This window comes from Conger conger, chromosome 3 (assembly GCF_963514075.1).
Source record: "Conger conger chromosome 3, fConCon1.1, whole genome shotgun sequence".
NCBI classification, from domain to species: Eukaryota; Metazoa; Chordata; class Actinopteri; order Anguilliformes; family Congridae; genus Conger; species Conger conger.
Window position 1 is genome coordinate 51,396,182 of NC_083762.1, and position 21,125 is coordinate 51,417,306.

General features: G+C 46.1%; 1 protein-coding gene across 2 annotated transcripts in view; it reads left to right on the forward strand.

Annotated features, from left to right (window-relative positions):
- bcor (BCL6 corepressor) overlaps positions 1 to 21,125 on the forward strand; it is a 61,468-nt gene that overhangs the window by 12,000 nt on the left and 28,343 nt on the right. Inside the window, exons 2-6 of one of the 2 annotated variants that reach the window (XM_061236283.1) lie at positions 9,755 to 9,833; positions 10,778 to 13,777; positions 15,377 to 15,433; positions 15,824 to 15,974; positions 19,132 to 19,422. In XM_061236283.1, coding sequence (XP_061092267.1) covers positions 9,831 to 9,833; positions 10,778 to 13,777; positions 15,377 to 15,433; positions 15,824 to 15,974; positions 19,132 to 19,422 — 3,502 coding nt within the window. In that variant the 5' untranslated portion in view covers positions 9,755 to 9,830. The remainder of the gene's footprint in view (positions 1 to 9,754; positions 9,834 to 10,777; positions 13,778 to 15,376; positions 15,434 to 15,823; positions 15,975 to 19,131; positions 19,423 to 21,125) is intronic. The other variant, XM_061236284.1, reaches the window with a different exon arrangement.

The window sequence follows — 21,125 nt, forward strand, 5'->3', positions numbered from 1 at the left end:
CGTCAGCATATATCCATGGACCGAACAAGCCTTGTGTCAACAGTAGTGTTGGTGTAATGGTGTGGGGAATGTTTTCTGAGCACACTTTGGACCCATTAATACCAATAAATCATTGCTTGAATGCCACAGCCTATTTGAGTATTGTTGCTGACCATGTGCATCCCTTGATGGCCATAATTTACCAATCTTCTGATGGCTATTGCCGCATGCTAATGCTCCATGTCACGAAGCAAAAATGGTCTCAAACTGGTTTCATGAACATGTGAATGAGTTCAGTGTTCTTCAGTGGCCTTCCGATTCCGGATCGGAATCCAATAAAACACCTTTGGGATGTGGTAGAATGGGAGATTTGCAGCATGAATGTGCAGCTGACAAGTCTGCAGGAATTGCGTGATGCAATCATGTCAACATGGAAAAGAATCTGAAAGGAATGTTTTCAACATCTTGCGGAATCCATGCCGCAAAGAATTGAGGTTGTTTTGAGAGCAAAGGGAGCGAATAGCCGGTATTGGTTCCTAATAAAGTGCTCAGTGAGTGTATATTATAGATTGTTTATACAGTGGGCTCCAGAATTATTGGCGCCCTTGATAAATATTGCCAGTTTGCTAATACTATGGAGTTTAAATATTTGCATATACAAGCTGGTGTAAAGGTATACCTAATAAACGAAGTGTACATTAACTTTTTGATCTATAATATATCTATGTAGTGCAAACATTTAGAGAATAATGGCAGTTGAAACAACATCCCAAAACATTGAAGTTATAACTCACCACTGTAGAAACTGAACATTCCTCCATTCATTCCTATGGGAATTTCTTCCATGGAAAACCTTAAGTATAATAGATTTTTGTGTTAAAACATTATTGCAAGACTATTGTAAATCCCTCCTATTATTGAAAAAGTGTTGTGTTTGTTGCTGCATTTCCTCTCTTAACTGTTGAAGTCCAAAATGACCTATTGTACCTTTAAATATCTTTGAAACTAATGGGAATATAGAAAAGTTGAGATTCTACAAGCACACCATTTTGGACCAAGCCAGACATTTTCCAGTTTGTTTGGTGTCGGAATAATAAATAAAACTTTTGGATGAAATTACTGTGTTGCTTCGCAATCACACTAATAAAAATAGCTTTGAATTGGATTGTGTCTATAATATCTATTATCATATTTGGTAACCGTTTTATAAAAGCAATAACTCACTCCAGGACGTGGTATATTGACATTTTATCACCTCTACGGGGGTTGTGACCCTCCGCTGCACGTTGGGCTGAACAACGCCCCTTAGCTGTGATAAAATTACAATACCAGTGCCTGTCCTGAGTTACTGCAATTTAGCCATCATATTACATGACACTTTAGAAGGGCACAAGATGCAAATAGCTAAATATTTTTTTAAACTTGTATGATTGGTTTTAATATAACAGGGTTGCCTACTCACATGCTTTTAAGGTTGTCTCACGCTCTCATGCTACTAAAACGCATCTCACGCTAGTTAAACACCTTAATGAAGTACAAAGCACAGAATGTAGAAAAAGGGTACAAATGAAACCATAGACATGCATATATATATCGCAAGGCAAAATGATTATTTCAGCATCGCGAACGGAGATTGGTTCATAAGCATTACAGTGAGGTTGTCGATTGGCTACATATGTTTGACAACAACATCCTCAATTTTGTACCAATCAAATTTCTGCCTGCACTTAAGTTTAGACGATAACAGTGAGTGCTTGCTAGCTAATACAAGTTGGTGATCATATGTATCACCAACAAAACTATCTGCTACGTATTTTTTCTGCAATTTATGTGTATTTCCGAGATGGCTGTAGGTCGTAATGTCAGTGAAATAATAAATTATAAAATTATGTTTTGACAAAGAGTGAGGGCTCGCTAGCTAATATAATTTAGGGATAGTAGCTTATTAAAGCCATGCAGTAAGATCTACAACAAGATGTAGCAAGATGGCCAGCTAGGAAGTCATAGGTTGATTGTCCAGCAGGACAATGGTTCCAAACCTATATCAAAATTCACACAGAAATGAAAACATTCATGTTTTCTATTGGCCATCTCAGTCTCCAGACTTAAATCCCATCAAAAACCTGTGGTCTGGACTGGAGAGGGGGGGTCCATAAGTGCAAACTCAAAGATATAAACGAAAATACTGATGGCTACCATCTTTCTCAGTGGCGTTTGCACATAGTGTTAAACCAGGGTGCCAATTTTCTCTTTCAGAAAAAAATTGATTACTTTGCCTAATAGAAAACACTGAAACATGAGAGTAAATGTATTGGGGGAAAAAAATAATAGTTTTCCTATATGTTTTAACATAATGTATAAATTTAGTATCTGTATTGTTTTTCCAAATACATTATTAGTTATTAGTCTTGCTTCTTAATCTTATCAAGGGTGCCAATAATTCTGGTGCCCACTTTAGTAGTGGTGCACGCGCCATGTCATAAAAATGTGTTTTGGCTTACCGTCAAATTTGTTAAGTATAGTATGAATTGTGCAACGGCACAACATTAGTTTTAAACTAACTAGTTACAACGTAACATTTAGTGTGGACTTTACACAATAACTTGCAATCATACTTACGTTATACTGATGCAACAGGCTGCAGAGTATTATATTACCCTCACAACCGTTGAGGTTTACCAGAGCATAAAATAAAAGTAAAGAATTTAAGACTCGAAGAGTTGTAAACCAATCATAAATGATGATGGAGGCACAGTGGACTTGGTGCGCAGGGAAATAAAATGTAGGCGACTTGATATTCATGTAGGCTAAGTTGAAAACGTTGGGGTTTCTGTGAAACACAGTCGGTCATTTGTATAGCTCCGTGGTTAAAGGAGCTCGTGGAAATATACGATGTGCCGATTCTGGTTTGTATCGTGACTGGATCTACAGACCTTAGCCAGCAAAGCAGCAATATAGCCTATAATTTCACCAGACAATTTGGAATTTAAAAGAAATTGGGGAGGAGATGCCACAACAAGTATAACACCCCTTTGTAATGAACTATTCACAACTGTGTATGCAATGAGCGGGCTCCACAAGAGTAGAATTAACGAACGGACCAGTAGGAACACTGTTCAGAATCTTAATGAGGTTGGATTACTTTTTCTTTTGTACAGTGCCCATAGGAACTGTAGGTTATTTCCAAGGGCATCATTTTCATGAACATTTGAACATTGGGGGGGCAGGCACACTAAGGCAGAATGCGGCATCCTGAGATGAGTATTCGGCCAATACAATGCGTATGGTAGCCTATTATTTCTTTCCCAACTCGATCACTGGACTAGGAGGCAGCCTGTATCTAAGGTACCTGACTGGGAACCAGAAAGTTGTTGGTTCAAGTCCAGGTGTAGCCACGATAAGATCCACACAGCTAATAATTATTACTAGCTAAGTAGCAAGTAAGCAAGTATTTGCAACTTAGCTACAGTAGTGTGCAGTGATGATTATACACTCAACACAATGAAGATAAATCAGAAACCAAGTACTATTCAAGTATTTATTGCATGTAATATTAGTTCATGTTGATGAAAATAAGTATTGTGAAAACAAAAATAATAGTCTCTCTAGTGTGGCCATCCTTTGCTTTGATTACAGCATTTAATCGTTCACATATATTTTTTTTTTCTTCACTCGTTAAACTATTCCATATGGTTTGAAGTTCATTCCAAAGAGATTCTTTCGATGTTTCAACAGATTTATTTATTTTGGTATCCAGCAAATCCCAGATTTGCTCAATCGGATTAAGGTCTGGTCTTTGGCAGGCCAAGTCATAACTTTTATGTCACCATCTCAGAGAGCTCCTTCTGTCGTGCCAACGTGTTTAACACTGTGACACTGCTCAAAGTTCGTGTTACCTTATACTGGAACAACTGACCATCAGAAGTAATTTTGCTGAATAATGTTACTTCAAACCAGTTAAAATAAATTGTTTAGCATCAACAATCATGAGCCTTCAAACATGCATTCATGCTATGCAAAAGTAAAAAAATATGACTGTTCCCAATTTCATAAACAGACCCTCACCAACCCTACTTAGCCTATAGATTTTAGAGCTTGAAACTTATCTGGTGCTTTAACATTTAGAAACCGTGCACCTGGATTACTTTACGTCATCCTTAATATACAGTGGGGTGCAAAATTATTGCCACCCCTGGTTTGTTACAATGAATCTGCATGTGATTGAAAGGAAACTCTAAATGGTACAGAATTAAACATGAGACCTTTCTGCAAATTTCAAAGCAAGATTGCTTCTTATTTTCATTTTTTACTGTTTATAAATTATTTAAAAATAAGGAAAAGGACCGTGTGCAAAAGTTTGGGAACCCTTTTGCATTATTCTTTGTTACTTTTCGAAAAGATGATTTCTAAGACCCAGGTGATTTACTTGTTAGTGCCTCAATGAGTCAAGTGAATATAATTCCAGGGCTGATCATCTTATTCTGAAATAACTCCAAGTCTTCTAAAGTATCCAACTGCTGTGGCTTTTCTGTCTGGTGTTAACAACCATGGGTTCCTCTAAACGGTTGTACGAGGATTTCAGAATGAAGATAGTTCATTTCCACCAAGAATGAAAAGGCTACAAAAACTCAATGTTTCAAACTACCTATTTCCCAAGACCTGATGAGAAATGCTCAGAAGAACCCACACATCACTGCAAAAGAGCTGCAAAGAAGAGTAGCAGACACCGCTTTAGCTGTTCGCGGGACAACAATACAACATATTTAAATAACAAAGACCTACATGGCAGAGTTACCTGAAAGAACAAGCTCAACAGTAAATTAAGCATTTGAAGTATGCAAAGAAGGTATGTTTGGAGAAAAAAGGGTGAAGCTTTTGTAAAGAACACCTTGAACACCTTGAAGCATGTAGATGGATCCATTATGCTTTTGGGGTTGTGTGGCAGCTGGGGGCACAGAAAATTTTGTGCGAGAGGATGGAAGAATGGTTTCCACCAAATATCAAGACATTTTAGAGGCTAATGTTCAAAGGTCAGTCCAGACATTGAAGTTGAGAGAGGCTGGGTATTCCAGCAAGACAATGATCCAAAGCATACCTCGAAATCAACCATGAGGTTTTGGAATGGCCACCAGTCTCCAGACTTGAATATTATTGAAGATCTGTGGAGAGATCTGAAACATGGTGTACAAACTGACAGGGCTCCCAAACTTTTGCACAGGGCCTTTTTCCTTTTTCATTTGAAACTGAAAAGTTTGTAAATAAAAATTAATCTTGCTTTAATATTTGAGGAAATGTGTCATGTTTAATATTGTTGCATTTAGAGTTCTGATTTGCTTGGATATTAAATGTAAAAGGCTTTTTGACCAGAATGTCAGAATGTTTGCACACTACTGTAAGTTTCAGGGTCAGGCCTTACTCTTAGCATGTAAAACTCAATTGCTCATACCCATAGCGGCAGATCCCCCAAAACATCTTTTGACATTTTTGAAAGTCTACTCACGCATCCTTGCGCAATATATTGTCAATAACTTCAAATTCAGATCCACTTTTGTGTTTCATTGATATGTTTCGCTCACTCCTTTGGCCTTTCTTCAGTCTATCTGGTTGGTTAGGCATCTCAACCATATAGACTGTAGAAATCCTAACTAGCAATAGCCGATGTTCACATTTCACCACCAAAACTAGATATTAACTACAGCATAATTAAGGCTCATCATTTATTCTTAAGGCTCATATTTATTTTTTATGTTTTCTCATCTCAGGATGCCGTTATTGTGTTCAATAACTTTTATGCATTTTTGAACTTCACAGGCAACATGAATCAGGCTTTTTAAAAACTTTTTCCTACTTCTGTCTCCAACCCGTAGTTGGGAGACCGAGGGGAACCAAACCACTATCGATTATAGGGCCGAAGCTGCTAATTATCTAACACCCAACTTAACAACTTAGCTGACTTGGTGCTTAGGCATTTGCTTCCTTTATTGCACCGAAGAAAATGACATTCACTCCCTTGTATGACCGGCTTTTCTCCGCGACAGTGCTCTCTTTCAAAACGGCACACAACAACTAAAAGCCACTTACTCGCCCAGCGGCCTCACATGCACACACGGACCAGTCGGAGCACCCAAAACAGAAACAATTCCCATGATTAAATCCCCAGAGAAATAAGAAAAAGAATCTGCGCGAAAATCTGTTTCATCCAGTGTCCTTTTTTTAATAATCCGCGAATTTTCCAGGGGAAATTGGTTAAAACTGACATTGATGAGCCTTGAGCATTCTGCATCATCATCTTGTTAAAATAAAAAATTAAACTTGACCTTGGACAACCAAATACATGTTTCCCAGCAGTCTTTGCATATCCGAAAATAAGAAAATTGGCTACTGCTTTCAAAGAAAGTATCACAGATCATTTAATAAATAGTGCAAAGAATGTATTCCAAACTCTATTAGTCATGTTCGGGGGCTGCTGTAATTTTTTTCAAGTGAGTAACCATAAAGCTGATATGTTTGTTGAATTGGTTGGTGAAGGCTTTGATGCTGGATTGATAATGTTCTTGTGCCATGTTCATGTTTAGCTGTTGAAATATGGGCCGAATATTGTGGGGGACAGATGAGGCTTCTTCACATATTCGGGGGATGCGTCCCCTGTGTAAAGGACGTCTATGGTTATTTGTGTCACTTTAAATGTTCCGAACAAAGTGGATCATTTCACAAACTCTATTACAATTTGTGGGTAGATTTTGTTGCCCTGCTCTCACGAGATACTGCTGGATGGAAGTTGCCAGTCGTATGCTAAAGGTGCATGATCTCGCCACAAGTTCCATGGCTTTCCCCTTATCTCTGTTAAGCCAGTGTCAGATGGCCTACTGTTAGATGGCCTACTAACAGGTGGCGTGGCGTGTTGATGCGGGCGGCATGTGCATCGCAGAAAATGTGGAATGTGAAAGCCTGTAACACTGCTGACCTTTAACGCAGAGTGAAGGTGAAATGTTGTTACCGAGAACTAAAGGGTGGGGGTGAACGAAAGCATGTTTTTTGCGGTGATTTTGAATTCATTAGCTGACTCTCCCTCCCCTTTGCTCCCACCCATTCTTTTGTTGTTTTGTCTCGTCTGGACTCTTTGCGCTGTGCAAAATGATTTGCCAGCCCGGAGGAATGGCAGTGTTTCTGAGGGCACAGGAAAGCCGTTTTGTACGTAACAGACGGCAATGGATTTTTTTGTGGGCAGGGTGTAACAGAGGTTCACTCCCTCTAGGCTGGAGCGACTGTTCAGGCTTCGCTTGAGCTCCAGCCATAACAGAAATGGGAATGGCTCCAAATTCGAGAGATTAATGGATCCGAGGCCACTGTAATAAAACTGGCATGCTGGGATTTAGAGCTGCTGGTCGGCAACGGCAGAAACAGACGCGCTTCTTTACAAAAAAATGGAAAGGGTTCAGGAAAACGTGATTTATTCTCCCCACAGGCTTTATTGCCCCTCCCCCACACATGCAGGTAGGCTGCGAGCCGTCTTCAGGTAATTGCCTCTTGCAATCAGAAATCCTCCGCTGCCTTTCTTTTGCGCCACTTCTGTATCCACATGCTTGGCTCAGGAAGATGTTGCTTGGCCTGGGCCGGTAGAGTGGAACACTTTGCGATCCAGTTTTTGCACTGCTGGAGCCAAGCCTGTCTAGATGTGTCGGCAGGGGGAAACGGCTACATTTACAGCAATGTTTGTTTTGCACAGGACAGCATACTGCACAAATTCTGTCGCTGACGTTTCTTTTTTAGGACGTTGTGTTCATTCGAGTGTGGGTGATGAAATTGTATTTTCAGATATTCAATTGTATTTTCAGAGATTGGCTCTTTGTGAATTCTTTTGGTAGGGACATTGTGAATACCAAATTTGAATATACCCCTGCTTTGGTGTGCAGGTGAATTATATAATCTTCCCATAGTTTTATAATACTATTTTTTTTGTACGGGGTGTTTGCTCCAAGTCCAAAATTCCACAGTGAATATCTTGTAAGAGAGTTGCATCTGAGGAAGCCAACAGAGATAAACAGTATAGTTTTTGCAAATGATTAATTATAGTTGGGAACACCAAACAATTTTGATTGGCAGTGCTACTCTTTGCACCTTTTGTAGTGGCTAGGAATAGTGTGCAGAATTGTATTTGGTTGCCCTTTTGCCAATAAATGTGAAGTTGCAGTGGTCAGTGTTCCAATAATGAAGACAGGTAGAGCAAATACAAATGGCAAAATGCATCCCAGTAAAAAATATGATATTCAAGTGTGAGGGTAGCACAGTTTTTACACACTAGCCCATTAAATTTCTTTCTGAAAACTTCATTTAAAATATATTAGAAAACCCAGAAGTTAAGTTTAGATTGGCTGAAGTAGACATTATGCATTTAATGTAAAAGGTTTTCTTTCCACTTGTCCATTTTCTTTTTGGTGAGGTAATAATGAGTGCTTCGTGGAAATCATGATTGAAGCAGTCGTTGCACAGAGGATGAGTTTTTTTTTTTTTTTCGCCAGTGTGAGGCGTTTCTCCCTTGCAGGGGGTAAATGGCCTCGCACCGCAGTGGTGTGTGATGTATAATCTTTCCTCTCGCTGGTAACACTGTGAATGAGCGGGGTCAAGGAGGGTATGGAGCAGGGGTGTGGAGAACACCATTTAGCGTTCGCTCCGCCACAATGCGAGTTTGCTCATTCAGACTGGGTGGCATTGGGCTCAGGGAAGAGAGAGGAACAGAGAGAGGAGGAGGGAGCACAAAGAGGGAACACAAAGGCTCTCAGAATTGGCTTTGCTCCTGCTTTCCTTTCCAGAGGGGGGTGTGCTTGCTTTAATTGGAGGGAGGAGAGATTGAGGAGGTGGTGTGATAGATGTAGCCCTCCCTCCCCACACACTGGCAGCAGCAATGTCTGAAGATAAGGACAGGTCGGCGTTATTGAAATACAGACCCCGTAAAACCCATCAATAACAGCAGTTGTATCGTAGCCCGGTGACGCCTCCCTCCCCCTTATTCCACCAATGCCATTTCCCGGGTGCGGGCCCTGGCAGGCAGCGCATACAGCGATTGCATCTGCCTCTGCGGTGTAATGATGAAATTTTCCTTCTGCCGGATGACAGCCATTTTGCCTACCCACCCCCCCGCCTCCCGGATTATGAGATCGCTGTGGAGGTATTCCTTATCGACTTGTGCGTGCGTTCTTTTTCCCGATAAGGGACGTGTGTGTAAGCTACGCTCTGCTCTGGTGTTCAGCTTCCCAGTCAGGGAAACGTGGTCGCATTACAGTGCAGGAAGTCTGCAACAGCGAACATTCAGACATGGGTGACTTATTTAAGCAAACAATTTGACATTTCAACATTCATCAGATGAAGGCTCATGCCAAAACGTCATATTTTTAACTGGACTATCCTTCTCTCGCCGTCGCACGTTCGCGTTGTTGGAGCACATATGTGCGCATTCTTATTTAGCGTGTTGTACAAGACAGTGTCCTCTAAATTCCCATATCTTACACATGCTTTAGAATGGGAGCATGAGTGCGGCTTTGCTATTAATCATTTAGTCAGTTAACAATTCAAAATCTACAGCAGTTTTAAAGGAATTGTGTGTTGTTCATTAGAAGCATTAGAAATTTAATTGAGAATATAAGTTTTGTTGCCAATATGATGTCGTCTTAGGACGGCTATGCCTCAAGTTGTGTAAGTGTCAGTTTTTAATATATGTATTTTTTTTACTTATTATTATACTTATTTTATTTGTTTATCTTTGTATTTATTTGAACAGGACGGTACCTGTAAGTTATGGTGAACTCCAGAAACCCTACCTGGAAATAAGAAAAGGGACCCACATCACAAAAAGCATGGTGAGTCCTCACATTTGGCAGTGAATCCTCTTTTGACAACGCTCAGTACCTACACAGGAACTCCACAGTGTCCACACTTACTCTGTGAATTATGCATTCCATGACATCCCAGGCAACCATTCTTTTCCCAGGACACTCATGAAATGGGTCAAAACGACCATGAAGCAGGAAGCTTAATTAATGGGCTTCCTGGCATTAGCATTCTGCAGCAGCGGGGCTGGTCGCATGCATTAGTCCGGCCACGATGCCTTGTGCACCCTAGCATGGTTGGCTCATGCAGATCTGTGTCAAACAACATCGCCCTTGGACAGTCAAAGGTTTCAGTTTTCTACCCTCCTCATTTGAGCTTAAAAATGATTAACCACTATGTTTTTGAAACAGCAATTCTGATTTTAGAAAGTATACCTTGTGTAGGTAAAAAGGAAAGGTTTGTGTACAGGAGTGTACAGCATGTGTATGTATGCAGTCTCTGCGATTGTTATTTGTCCAAGTAATGGGCCAGAGTTCTTAAATTTGTGACTCAATTGAAAAAATACTGATCTTTCACTATTTTGTTCTTGGAAAATTGGATACACATTCTGTTGTTTTATCTGCAAGAAAACATGATTGATAGTTGGGTTCTGCTACAGTCAAAATGTGGGTGGGGGGTTTTGAAGTTAAGGTTGATGACAATTTGTTTCCTCTGCCTGTCTCTGTCTCTTCAAGGTGGGAAATGGAATATTTTTAGGCATCCGTCCTCTTCATATGTGTGTGCGTGCATGTGGTGCATGCACAGGCATGCCTACTCCTCTGTCTCTCCCATTACTGCATATTTGATTTAGTATGCATTGTATTTGAGCACGAGTTGCTCGATTATTTGTACGGAAAGGTGTTCTATAAACAAACAGTGTTGCCATAATTATTTTCCAGTATTTTCATGACATTGTGGTGGGGTGTTTTTGCAGGTGGATGCAAGTGCGGCCTGCAGGATGAACCCTCTTGCAGCGCTGGCCATGGACCGGACCAGCCTCATGAGGGAGAGCCTGCGTGTGCACGGTGGGGTTGTCTACCCAGGGCTCCGAGCCCTGTCTGCTGAAAAACCCAGGGAGATGGCCAGCATGCCCATTGGCTACGACCTGCACTACAAGCCTGACATGGCGCTGGAGAGCCGGAAGCCTGCCGGGGGCTATGTCAGCCTTTACAAGAGTCCCAGCCCAGCCCCGGGCCTGCAGAAGCCCCTGCTGGTGCCTGGAGCCGGAGGGGACAACCTGGGGCTGGAACGGCGCATGGGCACTGCCGAAAAGCAGTCAGAGCTGGGGCTGAACGGTAGCAGTGCCTACTTGCGCCTCCCCTGGGTGAACCCGTACCCTGACGCCGGGATGTACCCCTTCCTGGACTCCAAATATGCTGCCCTCAACATGTACAAGGCCTCCTTCCTCTCCCAGCCGTCTCCTTACCTGGCCCAGCACCTCCCCTACCAGCCCCTCTGTGGGGCGGCAGGGGGTGGTGGCGCTGGAACGGAGCGTCTGTTCTATATGCCCACTTACCCCCCTCCTCCTGCCCCTATTTCTTCACCCCTGGCTCCTCCCCTGAGAATCCCCACAGCGACTGTGGCCCCTACAGCCCTCTCTCCTCTGGTGCACTGCCAGGACAAAGGCCTGCAGAGCATCGGTCCCAGGATACACCATGAGCCCTCTGCGTTTGCCCAGCAGCTCCACCAGCAGCCTCCCCAGTCCCTCCACCAGTCCCACAGCGACCGGCAGCACGGCAGCAGCAACAACACCAAATCTATCCGCACCCCCTCCACCAAGAGCTCGGGTAGCACCAGTGCTAGCTGCACTAGCAACAGCACAAGCATGAATGGGGGTGGCAGCAGTCTCCCGGTGGACTCCACTCCCTCCCTCCTGATGCAGTCCCCTCGTACTTCAGCGTGCCTGCCTCAGACCCCTGCCCCCCCTCCACCACCCCCTCCTCTGCTGGACGGTTGTTTGGACTTCCAGAAGTCGTTGCTTCGAGGCCCCCCCTCGTCAACATCCTCCTCCACCTCCCCATCCATGACCCACCCTTTCTTTATGTCTGGCATGAACCCGGGCCACCCTTCTCCACCACGGCCTGCCGGGCACAGATCAAAGATAAAGGAGGGGAGCTCAGAGCCCTGGAGTAGTGGGGGTGAGCGGAAGATCAGCAGGTCTCCTTCTAAGACCACGCCCGAGAAGCCAGCCCAGCAAGGTTCTTCTAAAGATCCCGCTGATAAGCCGCTCGACTTGTCTGCGAAAATCACAGACTTTGGAGTACCTTCCAATGGATTCCCCCCTAAATTAGAGGCCTTGGCCAAGTTGGGGAACTCCCCCACGGCTCGATATGGGCAGCTACCTGGCCGTGACCTCCTGAAAGAGACGCTATCCCCTCCCTCTATTGTTAGCACTTCTTCCAAACCCCCAGAGAGGCCTGAGATTATAAGCACTTTACACTCTTCCTGGGTGGTGCCTGGCCCTGGCCACACCCATAACATGGAGTCTGGTCAGAACCAAGGCACCTCTGTTGTCAAGATCAAGAACCTGGATCGCGTATTGCCCCAGCAGCGTAGCTCCTCCTGCCCCAGGATTGGGGAATCTAATGGGGTCCCTGCTCCCACCCCCACCACTGCCGTAGTGACCCCTACTGGCCGGCCAGCCTCCACCTCCCCTTCCCCAAAACTAAATGGTGAATGGGCCAAACCTGGCTCAGTCATTCCCGAAAAGTTCCCCCAGGCCAGCCAACCCTCCTCTGGGAAGCTGGCCAAGATACCCAAGAGGCTTGAAACCCAAGAGATTGCCTACAAACCACCACAGTCGCACCTGGAGAATGGGCAAACCCCCAGCCACTTGTACCTGCCCCAGAACGACACCTTCCTGCCTCCTTCCATAGCATACGCAAACAGGTACCTGCCCTACCCAGACGGAATGTCCCTTCCTCACATGCCACTTCCTGGGAAGGGCCCAGTCTACCCCCACCCTGTCCTCCTGGGTAGCGGGGGCCTATTTCCTGGACGTGTGCCCCCACCAAAGCACGCCCTCCCGTATGGGTTGTCCTCCAGCCATGGGGAGTACTTGACATACCATGACTCCCAGGAGATGGTCCATCCCCTGATGTCCTCCCATCTTGGGGCTGGGCTGGATTCCAAAGTCAGTGAGCGGCTCGAACGGAGGCCCAAACCTCAGGAAAGGCTCCGGCTCCATGAGGACGCTGTGCCGCACAAGAGCCGCCAATCAACGGAGACAGCTGACGGAACTCGCAACAAGCCCAACAGGGAGATGGAGTGGCCTGCAGTCCAGGGATTTAAGCCCCAAAGTAAGCTGTCTGCTTCTGCTGGGAAGGAGAAGATCATCTGTATTGACCTGATCCAGGACGATGTGGATGGAGGCTCTCCGGCCACAGAACAGAGCTCCCCCTCTGGGAAGAAAGCAGCGCCCGCGAGGCCTATCGGTGAGGGAGAACCAGAACTAATGCAGCTCCTCCTTTCCCGCCAATTGGCTGAACCTGACAAGCAACTAGAGCCCCACGTGGGGCCCCAGGAGCCAGGACTCCATCAAGACCATGCCTCCCCTGAGCATGCCATTATCCAGGGTGTGGAGAGTCCCGTCTGTCACAGCCCGCTCCCCGACTTGCTAGAGCAGCAGACCCTGCGCTGTGCTCGAACCTCCGGGGACAGGACCGCTGGAGACAGAATCTCTGAGCTGACCGACTCCCGACATGAGCGGCACGGCTTCCAGAACCACACTGAGCTGGTCAAGGATCTACCTGATGATGGGGAGTCCCACGAGGAGGACGAGGACGGCAACCACGGCTCCTCCAAGACCAGGAGGTCCAGCCTTGCTAAGAGGATCGCAAACTCCTCCGGTTATGTAGGCGACCGCTTCAAATGCGTCACCACTGAGCTCTACGCAGACTCCAGCAAGCTGAGCCGGGAACAGCGTGCCCTGCAGGTCAGTTCTTGGTACTTTGTTCATACTGTGAGGTAGAAGGCATTTGCATGGACAGAAAGGAAAGGTACACACTCCATGCTTAGAAATTTCTATTGATTGCACACTTACAAATGTACTTCTTTTTACAACCTCATTCCTTGCTGCGTTGCTGCAAGCCCCAAAAACAATGAGTATTCCTCATTACATTTTAGTATATTTTTTTCAAATGCTTGCCCCCCCCCCCCCCCCGCATATTCGTCTGACAGCAGATTGTTATGCGTTTAACAATCCAGAACACTCTATAGGTTGTCGGCTATGTATGGCATCAACATCTCTATGCCTCCACCCCTGAACAGGGTGCTGAAGCAGTGCTTGCCGACCTGAGAGAAAGGGTTAATGCCTTGCACGGGGGTGGGGGTGGGAACAGTTAGCGGAGCGCGCTGTCTACAGCAGTGCTGCTCGACGGAGCTTCTGCAGTGTGTCTGCCTCTGGCCCCACGGGTTCGTACTGCTGGAGGCGACTTCCCCCGGGGGAAGGAGGGGGGTCATCCCACCCTTCTACCCTCCCCCAAAGGACAATTATTCCCTCCAGCCAAATACAGCATCTCTCCATCCTCCCCTCCCCTCTCCCTCTCTGTCCTTTTCCCTCTCTACCTCCCTCTTTCTCCCTCTCCCTCTCTACCTCCCTCTTTCTTTCTCTCTTTCCCTCCCTCTCTCCCCTCTTTCTTTTTCTCTCTCCCTCACTCCCTCTCTCCCCCTCTCCCCCTCTTTCTTTTTCTCTCTCCCTCACTCCCTCTCTCCCCCTCTCCCCCTCTTTCTTTCTACCTCTCTCCCTCCTTCTTTTCCCCCTCTCACTCCCTCTCTCCCCCTCTCTTTCTCTTTCTCCCCCTCACTTTTTCTCTGTCTACCCCCCCACCCCCATCTCCCTCTCACTTTCTCTCAGCACTCCCCTTCTGCAAGTGGGCTGTTTGCACTGTGCTCACTCGATCCCAACAGATTAATGCGCCATGGCTGTCATCTGTAAGTGTCTGTTAACAGAATTGCGAAAACCCGTTGCGCACGCACACACATACACGCCCACACGCACGCACATGTTCATTTTTACATTTCCCAGCAGCAGCTTACCAGACACAGCTTATTTGTAGATGTCTCCATGTTTATTTACCCCTATTTCTGGTCTCACTCATCCATTGGGCAGGAGATATACTCAGTCAGCCTGGGACAGCTTAAATGTATATTTTATGCCTTATTTATATTTGCTGTGATTTGTATGCATTTGAGAGTCTTGAAGCAAAACTGTTACAGCTGAATTTCTGGATTTTACATTGTCAAAATATGAAGTTCCCTGTCCTTTTATCTAACACCAGTTAACAATAATAGGCCTCACTTGCCATTTCTTTTTCTGACCAAATAACTGCATACTTTCCCAGCATGGCTGGGAAAATGTTCTGTCGTGAACATTTTGCCTTTCGCCCCAAACACTGTAGTCCAGAAGTGAGAATGATGGTTTTGTTTTGGCTCACTGTTTTACCTATTTCATTTTGCACAATTGTGATGTGTCAAGATGTCATATAATTGAAATGATTGTCAGATACATTGAGCACCCATTTTAATTGCTTAGATGGAAGGCTTATCACAAGAGGACAGTAATATAAGTCAACCTGCTGCTAACTGTGAGGTCAGTTCTTTAAATTTTTTATTACAAATTAAAACGTTCAAATGAATTTATTTTGCAGGAAGTTATGAGTCGACCAGGGTCTCTTTCCTCTTTCTTAGAATCGTCCATGTTAAGGAGGCCAGTCTTGTTAGAAATGTTTGTTTAACAGGAAATGACAGCAGGAGAATTTCCCAGAAAGCATGGAATGCACTAAAAAAGATTAGCCTTGGTATAAATGTCGTCTTACATGCTGCCTGTGTGTTTGTTAGCCCTTACATTTGAGCAGTTTGAAAAGATCATTTTAACTGAGTTGGTAGAGATGCCATGTGGCCAGGTTTAGAAGAGGAGCGGGGAAGCAGGTTTTTGTGTCGCGCGCGGCTCGTTTCATGGCGGCGGCGTGTATGCTTGTAGCGCGCGATGATGCGCTTCTCTGAGCTGGAGCTGAAGGAGAAGGAGGGAGGCGGAGGGCCGGCCCGGGAGCTGGCGGATGGCCAACACGGCCAGGGAGACTGGGACTGCAGCCAGCACAGCACTGTCCCTCCCACCCAGGCAGGGGATGATGGTAAGGAGCCCCGCCCCTCCAAGCATGTCCTGTCACCACACACACACACACACACACACCACACCACACCACACCACACACACCACACCACACCACACACACACCACACCACACCACACCACACCACACCACACACACACCACACCACACACACCACACACACACCACACACCCACACACACACACACACACACACCACACACACACACACACCCACACGCACCACACATGCACACACACACACACACGCACCGCACCACATACACACCACACACACACACACGCACCACACACACGCACCACATACACACCACACACACACACACGCACACACACACGCACCACACACACACACACACACACACACGCACCGCACCACATACACACACACACACACACACACCACACAGGCACACGCACCACACCACACAGGCACACACACGCACGCACCACACACACACACACACATACACACACCACACACACACACATATATACACACACACCACACACACACACACACACACACACACACACACACACATATATATACACACACACACACAACACACACAGACCACACACACACACACATACAGGCACATATATATACACACACACGCACACACACATCCACACACACACGCACCACACACACACAAACACGCACCACACACACACCACACAGGCACACACACACACACCACACCACACAGGCACACACACACACACACACACCGCACCACACAGGCACACACACACACGCGCGTGGAATTTGTACCCTACATAGAACACACGTGCATACCACACATTACACGCTACACACACACACACACAACTGCACATGTGCATACACACACCACACACACACACATATATACACACACACACACACACAACACACACAGACCACACACACACACATACAGGCACATATATATACACGCACACACAAAACACACGCACACACACACACGCACGCACCACACACACACAAACACGCACCACACACACACCACACAGGCACACACACACCACACCACACAGGCACACACACACACGCGCGTGGAATCTGTACCCTACATAGAACTCACATGCATACCACACATTACACGCTACACACACACACACACACACACACAACTGCACATGTGCACACACATGAACTCACATACATACACACACACACACACACACCCTACCCAACAGTATGCACACACACGCATAGCCTACACAACTGCTCGTGCACACATGCACACAGACACACACCCCCTACACAACAGCACGCACACACTCGTTATACCCTAAACAGCAACCCACACACACATGCTCGCCCAGCAGAGCAGTATCATACGCCTCCTCTCTGCAGATGTAGGGGAATGTTTGTTGCGTTGTGAAGCGACGCTTCTCTGGCCTGGCTGTGTCATGTATGCTGGGTCTACACATGTTTTTGAGCACACATTCCTTGATATGCTTCGCTGAAGGAGGACTGGACCTTAGCAGTGTGCCAGTGGACCCAGGAGAGGGTGGGGGTGGAGCTGTGGAATAGAAGTGTGTACATGGTCTGCGTACAAGCAGCAACATTTCGGCTTTCCTTGATCTGTGTGTGCTGAGCACTCCGACATATGTTGGCTTAAAGTACTGGCTGGACGTTTTCTCCCTTTTTATAGTAATATAAGTTGTGTGTTATATTTTGTACCATATTCAGCTTTTCTAGTTCGGATATATTCATTTACTTTTTTATAGCTTTGCCTTTTTGCATGCTGTGAGAGCTTTTTGTTCTACATTTTGAATTATACATTTTTGTTAGCAATTTGTGGAGACGAGTCGCTTGGTACGGCTCCTATATATATATATATATATATATATATATATATATATTTTTTTATATCTCTCCTTGTTTACGGAGTTGAGTGCATCCAAGTGAGTTTCTCAATTAGGCAACTAATCTGAATTTCAAATGAGAGCAAGTGCCTCATTATTGTGCACTTTGTGAGCGCATTGTCTGGTGTCCTTTTGCACAGAGTGTGTGTACCCAAACTTTCGGTGAAACGGGCTGGGGGGGGGGGGGGGCGTAAGAAAGACGCCCGTCGCCAAACGCATAGTGGGGGTTGACCCCTCTTTGGCCTGCTTTTCTTCCCTCATGTCTGGCAATCATTGGACATTTTTTACATGAATGGCAAGGCTGCTGCGTTGCTATGGGCAAAGTGGAGAATGTTGCCATGGCGATTTCCCCACCACCACCACCCCCACTCCTTGGTGTATAGTTGCCGTCATGATGGCGATACGCAGCGATAAGTCCATGAGACTGGTGTGGGGGGGGGGGGGGGGGGGGGGGTCTCATCTGTTGGCCTCACATTATAGCCGGAGTGGGTTGGGGGGGATTCCTGCTGGGGTCCTACAGGCCCGACCGCCATCGCAGGCACGAGCCCGCAGGCCCCCGTAGCTCCGGCTTTGATTCGCTGCGGCGGGTTTGGCGGCTTGCAGGCGTTCTTCAGGGGCCTTCGCACGGCCCTCGTGCGTGCAGAGTGCTGTGAGGGGAGGAGGGGGAGCTTTCCCAGGGCGCACTGGCGCTGGAGCACGGCCGCGCTGACGTTTAAGGCTAATTAAGGCAGTGAGAGACGCTCCAGCCAGCGAGGCCCGAGCATGCACTGTGTGGGAAGGGCGTGGTGGAGGTCAGGCACAGGGGGAGGGGAGTCGGGGATAGGGGGCAGGGAGTGGGGGTTGTTTTCTTCTCCGACTGCGCTTTCCACTTCTCTTTTCCTGTCCAGCAAAGCTGGTTTGAACCTTTGAACATAATTTGGCTTGCTTTTGATCAACTTGTTTCTGAACGGGCTATGTTTTCTTTTCTTGGTTTCTGTAGAAAAATAAGTCTCACACACACACATACACACACACACGCACATGCACACAAACACAAACGTGTGCGCATTCGCACGTATACACACATCCACTCATATACACTACACTTCACATACGTGCACACAAACACACGGACCCACACAAACATCCAGTCATACACATCAGGCAAGGTCACATGCACACACACATGCGCCTGCACACAAAGAAATATCCACTTGTACACACTTAGCAAGGTCACGCGCACACACGCGCACACTGTGCCTGACTCTTCTCGTCTCTTTCTGTTTGTGTCCAGGTGTGCGGCCCGCCGCTTCGAGTAACAGGGTTCCTGTTCTGCAGCGGTGCGGCGTGCCCGCCTACGAGAGGGACCATGGGGGGGCCGAGGAGAAGGGGAAAGAAGGAGAGGGAGAGCGGGAGGGAGTGCGGGAGGGAGAGCAAGAGGGAGAGCGAGAGCGGGAGAAGTCGTCCCCGGAGGGTGGGAGCCCCAGCACCACACCCGCCAGGAAACGCACACAGGGCCTGGAGGAGGGCCAGGAGACCCTCGCCGAGCAGGAAGTCCAGGCTAAGAGACCCCGGCTGAGCGTGGGTAAGGGCGCACCGTTTCGGCAGCTCTCGATCGCACGGGAACCCAGCACTGGTGTGTTGAGCCCCATGCGGGACTTCTCCCCCGTCACCCTAAGGACACGAAGGTCATGGGGAAAAGTCTAGAAAAAGGACTACATTTATTGCAGTTGTTTAATTTAACCCACCCACATAAATTTCATGGAGACATTTGTCTACTGTGGCTCTGTTGGTGCTTACTTTTTGGTATGTTCATGAGTATGCTGGAGAGATTTAACAAGAATTAGTATTTCTATTAATTTTCCTGGATGATGCATGCAACAGCCCTGCCCCCTTGTCCCCTCCACTGGAAGTAATTAATTTAACTGTACTACCCTCCCCCTCTCTGAGAGTGAGCAGGAGCTGCAATAATGACCTCCGGTCTGCCTATGCATATTGGGCACACCGGGGTGGGGGGAGCGGTTGAGCGCTAAAGGGTGGAAAAAGCATGAATGACTCACCTGTTATGATCTTAGAAGACCGCGGTGCTCACAGGGCATCAGTCCGGCCAAGTGCTTGCCTAGCGTGTTCATAAAAACATTCCGCCAGTTTAGGTTTTTTGCTGGCAGTAAGTGTGTTTGTCACCTCTCCCCCTCCAGTCCCTGGAGAACTTATGACCGGTCCTCGGATAAACTCATTCTTATTACAGAGAGGAGAGTCGCTGAGAGCCAGCTCGTGTTACTTATAAACATGTTGAGAAACGTTCGTGTAGATGAGGATGCTGTTGTGGAGGGCTCTACATTTTGCACACATTTACATACATTTTTGGCATTTTGCAGATGCTGTTATCCACAGACATTTACTCCGGTTATTTATTTTCTTTTTCCCACAGCGCGTATTCAATTCGGGGCAGAAAGCCACTAATTCAGTGCATGCAGGTACTCACACACTGGGCTGAGGCCTGCCATCTTTAAGGGCATTCCAACCCCTTAAATGTTCCTTCTAGGAGCTAGAAGTAGAACCTAGGGACTCCCAATCTTTCCTTTGTGCAAGAAAACATGAGCACATCTTTTGCATAAGTATTTTTTCAGAAAGTCTGACCTATGAATGATCAACCTGTGGATCCACCTCTCCTTTTACAAGGAAAAGTAAAAATAGGAGAAAAATAACTTACTCAGGGACGATTTATCATAGGCTGTTGTAACCCACGTGACACGGTTACCAAGCGGCTGTTATGGATTCAGCATGTCCGTGGGGATGGAGTGGGTTACGATACTTCAACAAGGTAGAATAACAAAAAACAGATGAGTGATATCGCGAGTGATATGACGACGTATATCGACGACGTAGAATAACTAACAAACATTATTATTATTATTGATTATTGAACTTATTTCAAGCCAAACATGTCCATCGAGTCTTTACTTGAAATGCTTAAAAAGCAGCTAGCGAGTACATATCTTCTGTTATGTAGCTGAGACTTGCTTCTCTGAAATACATCAAAATGACAGTAAATAAAACCAGCGTTGCCAAAACCACGCATACATTTCGCTAAATGTCACAAGTAGTAGTAGCCTACCAACCCAACAGAAAGAGCAGTGAGTCACGCCCCACTGGAGTGTAATTCTTCACATACATAAACGTTATTATTGGGAAAGGCACTTCGACATGTTTCATTCTATTGAAATATCCAATGAAGATGATGTTTCAGGAAGTGAAAGTAAAAGCGCTCTTTCTGCAGATTAGGTT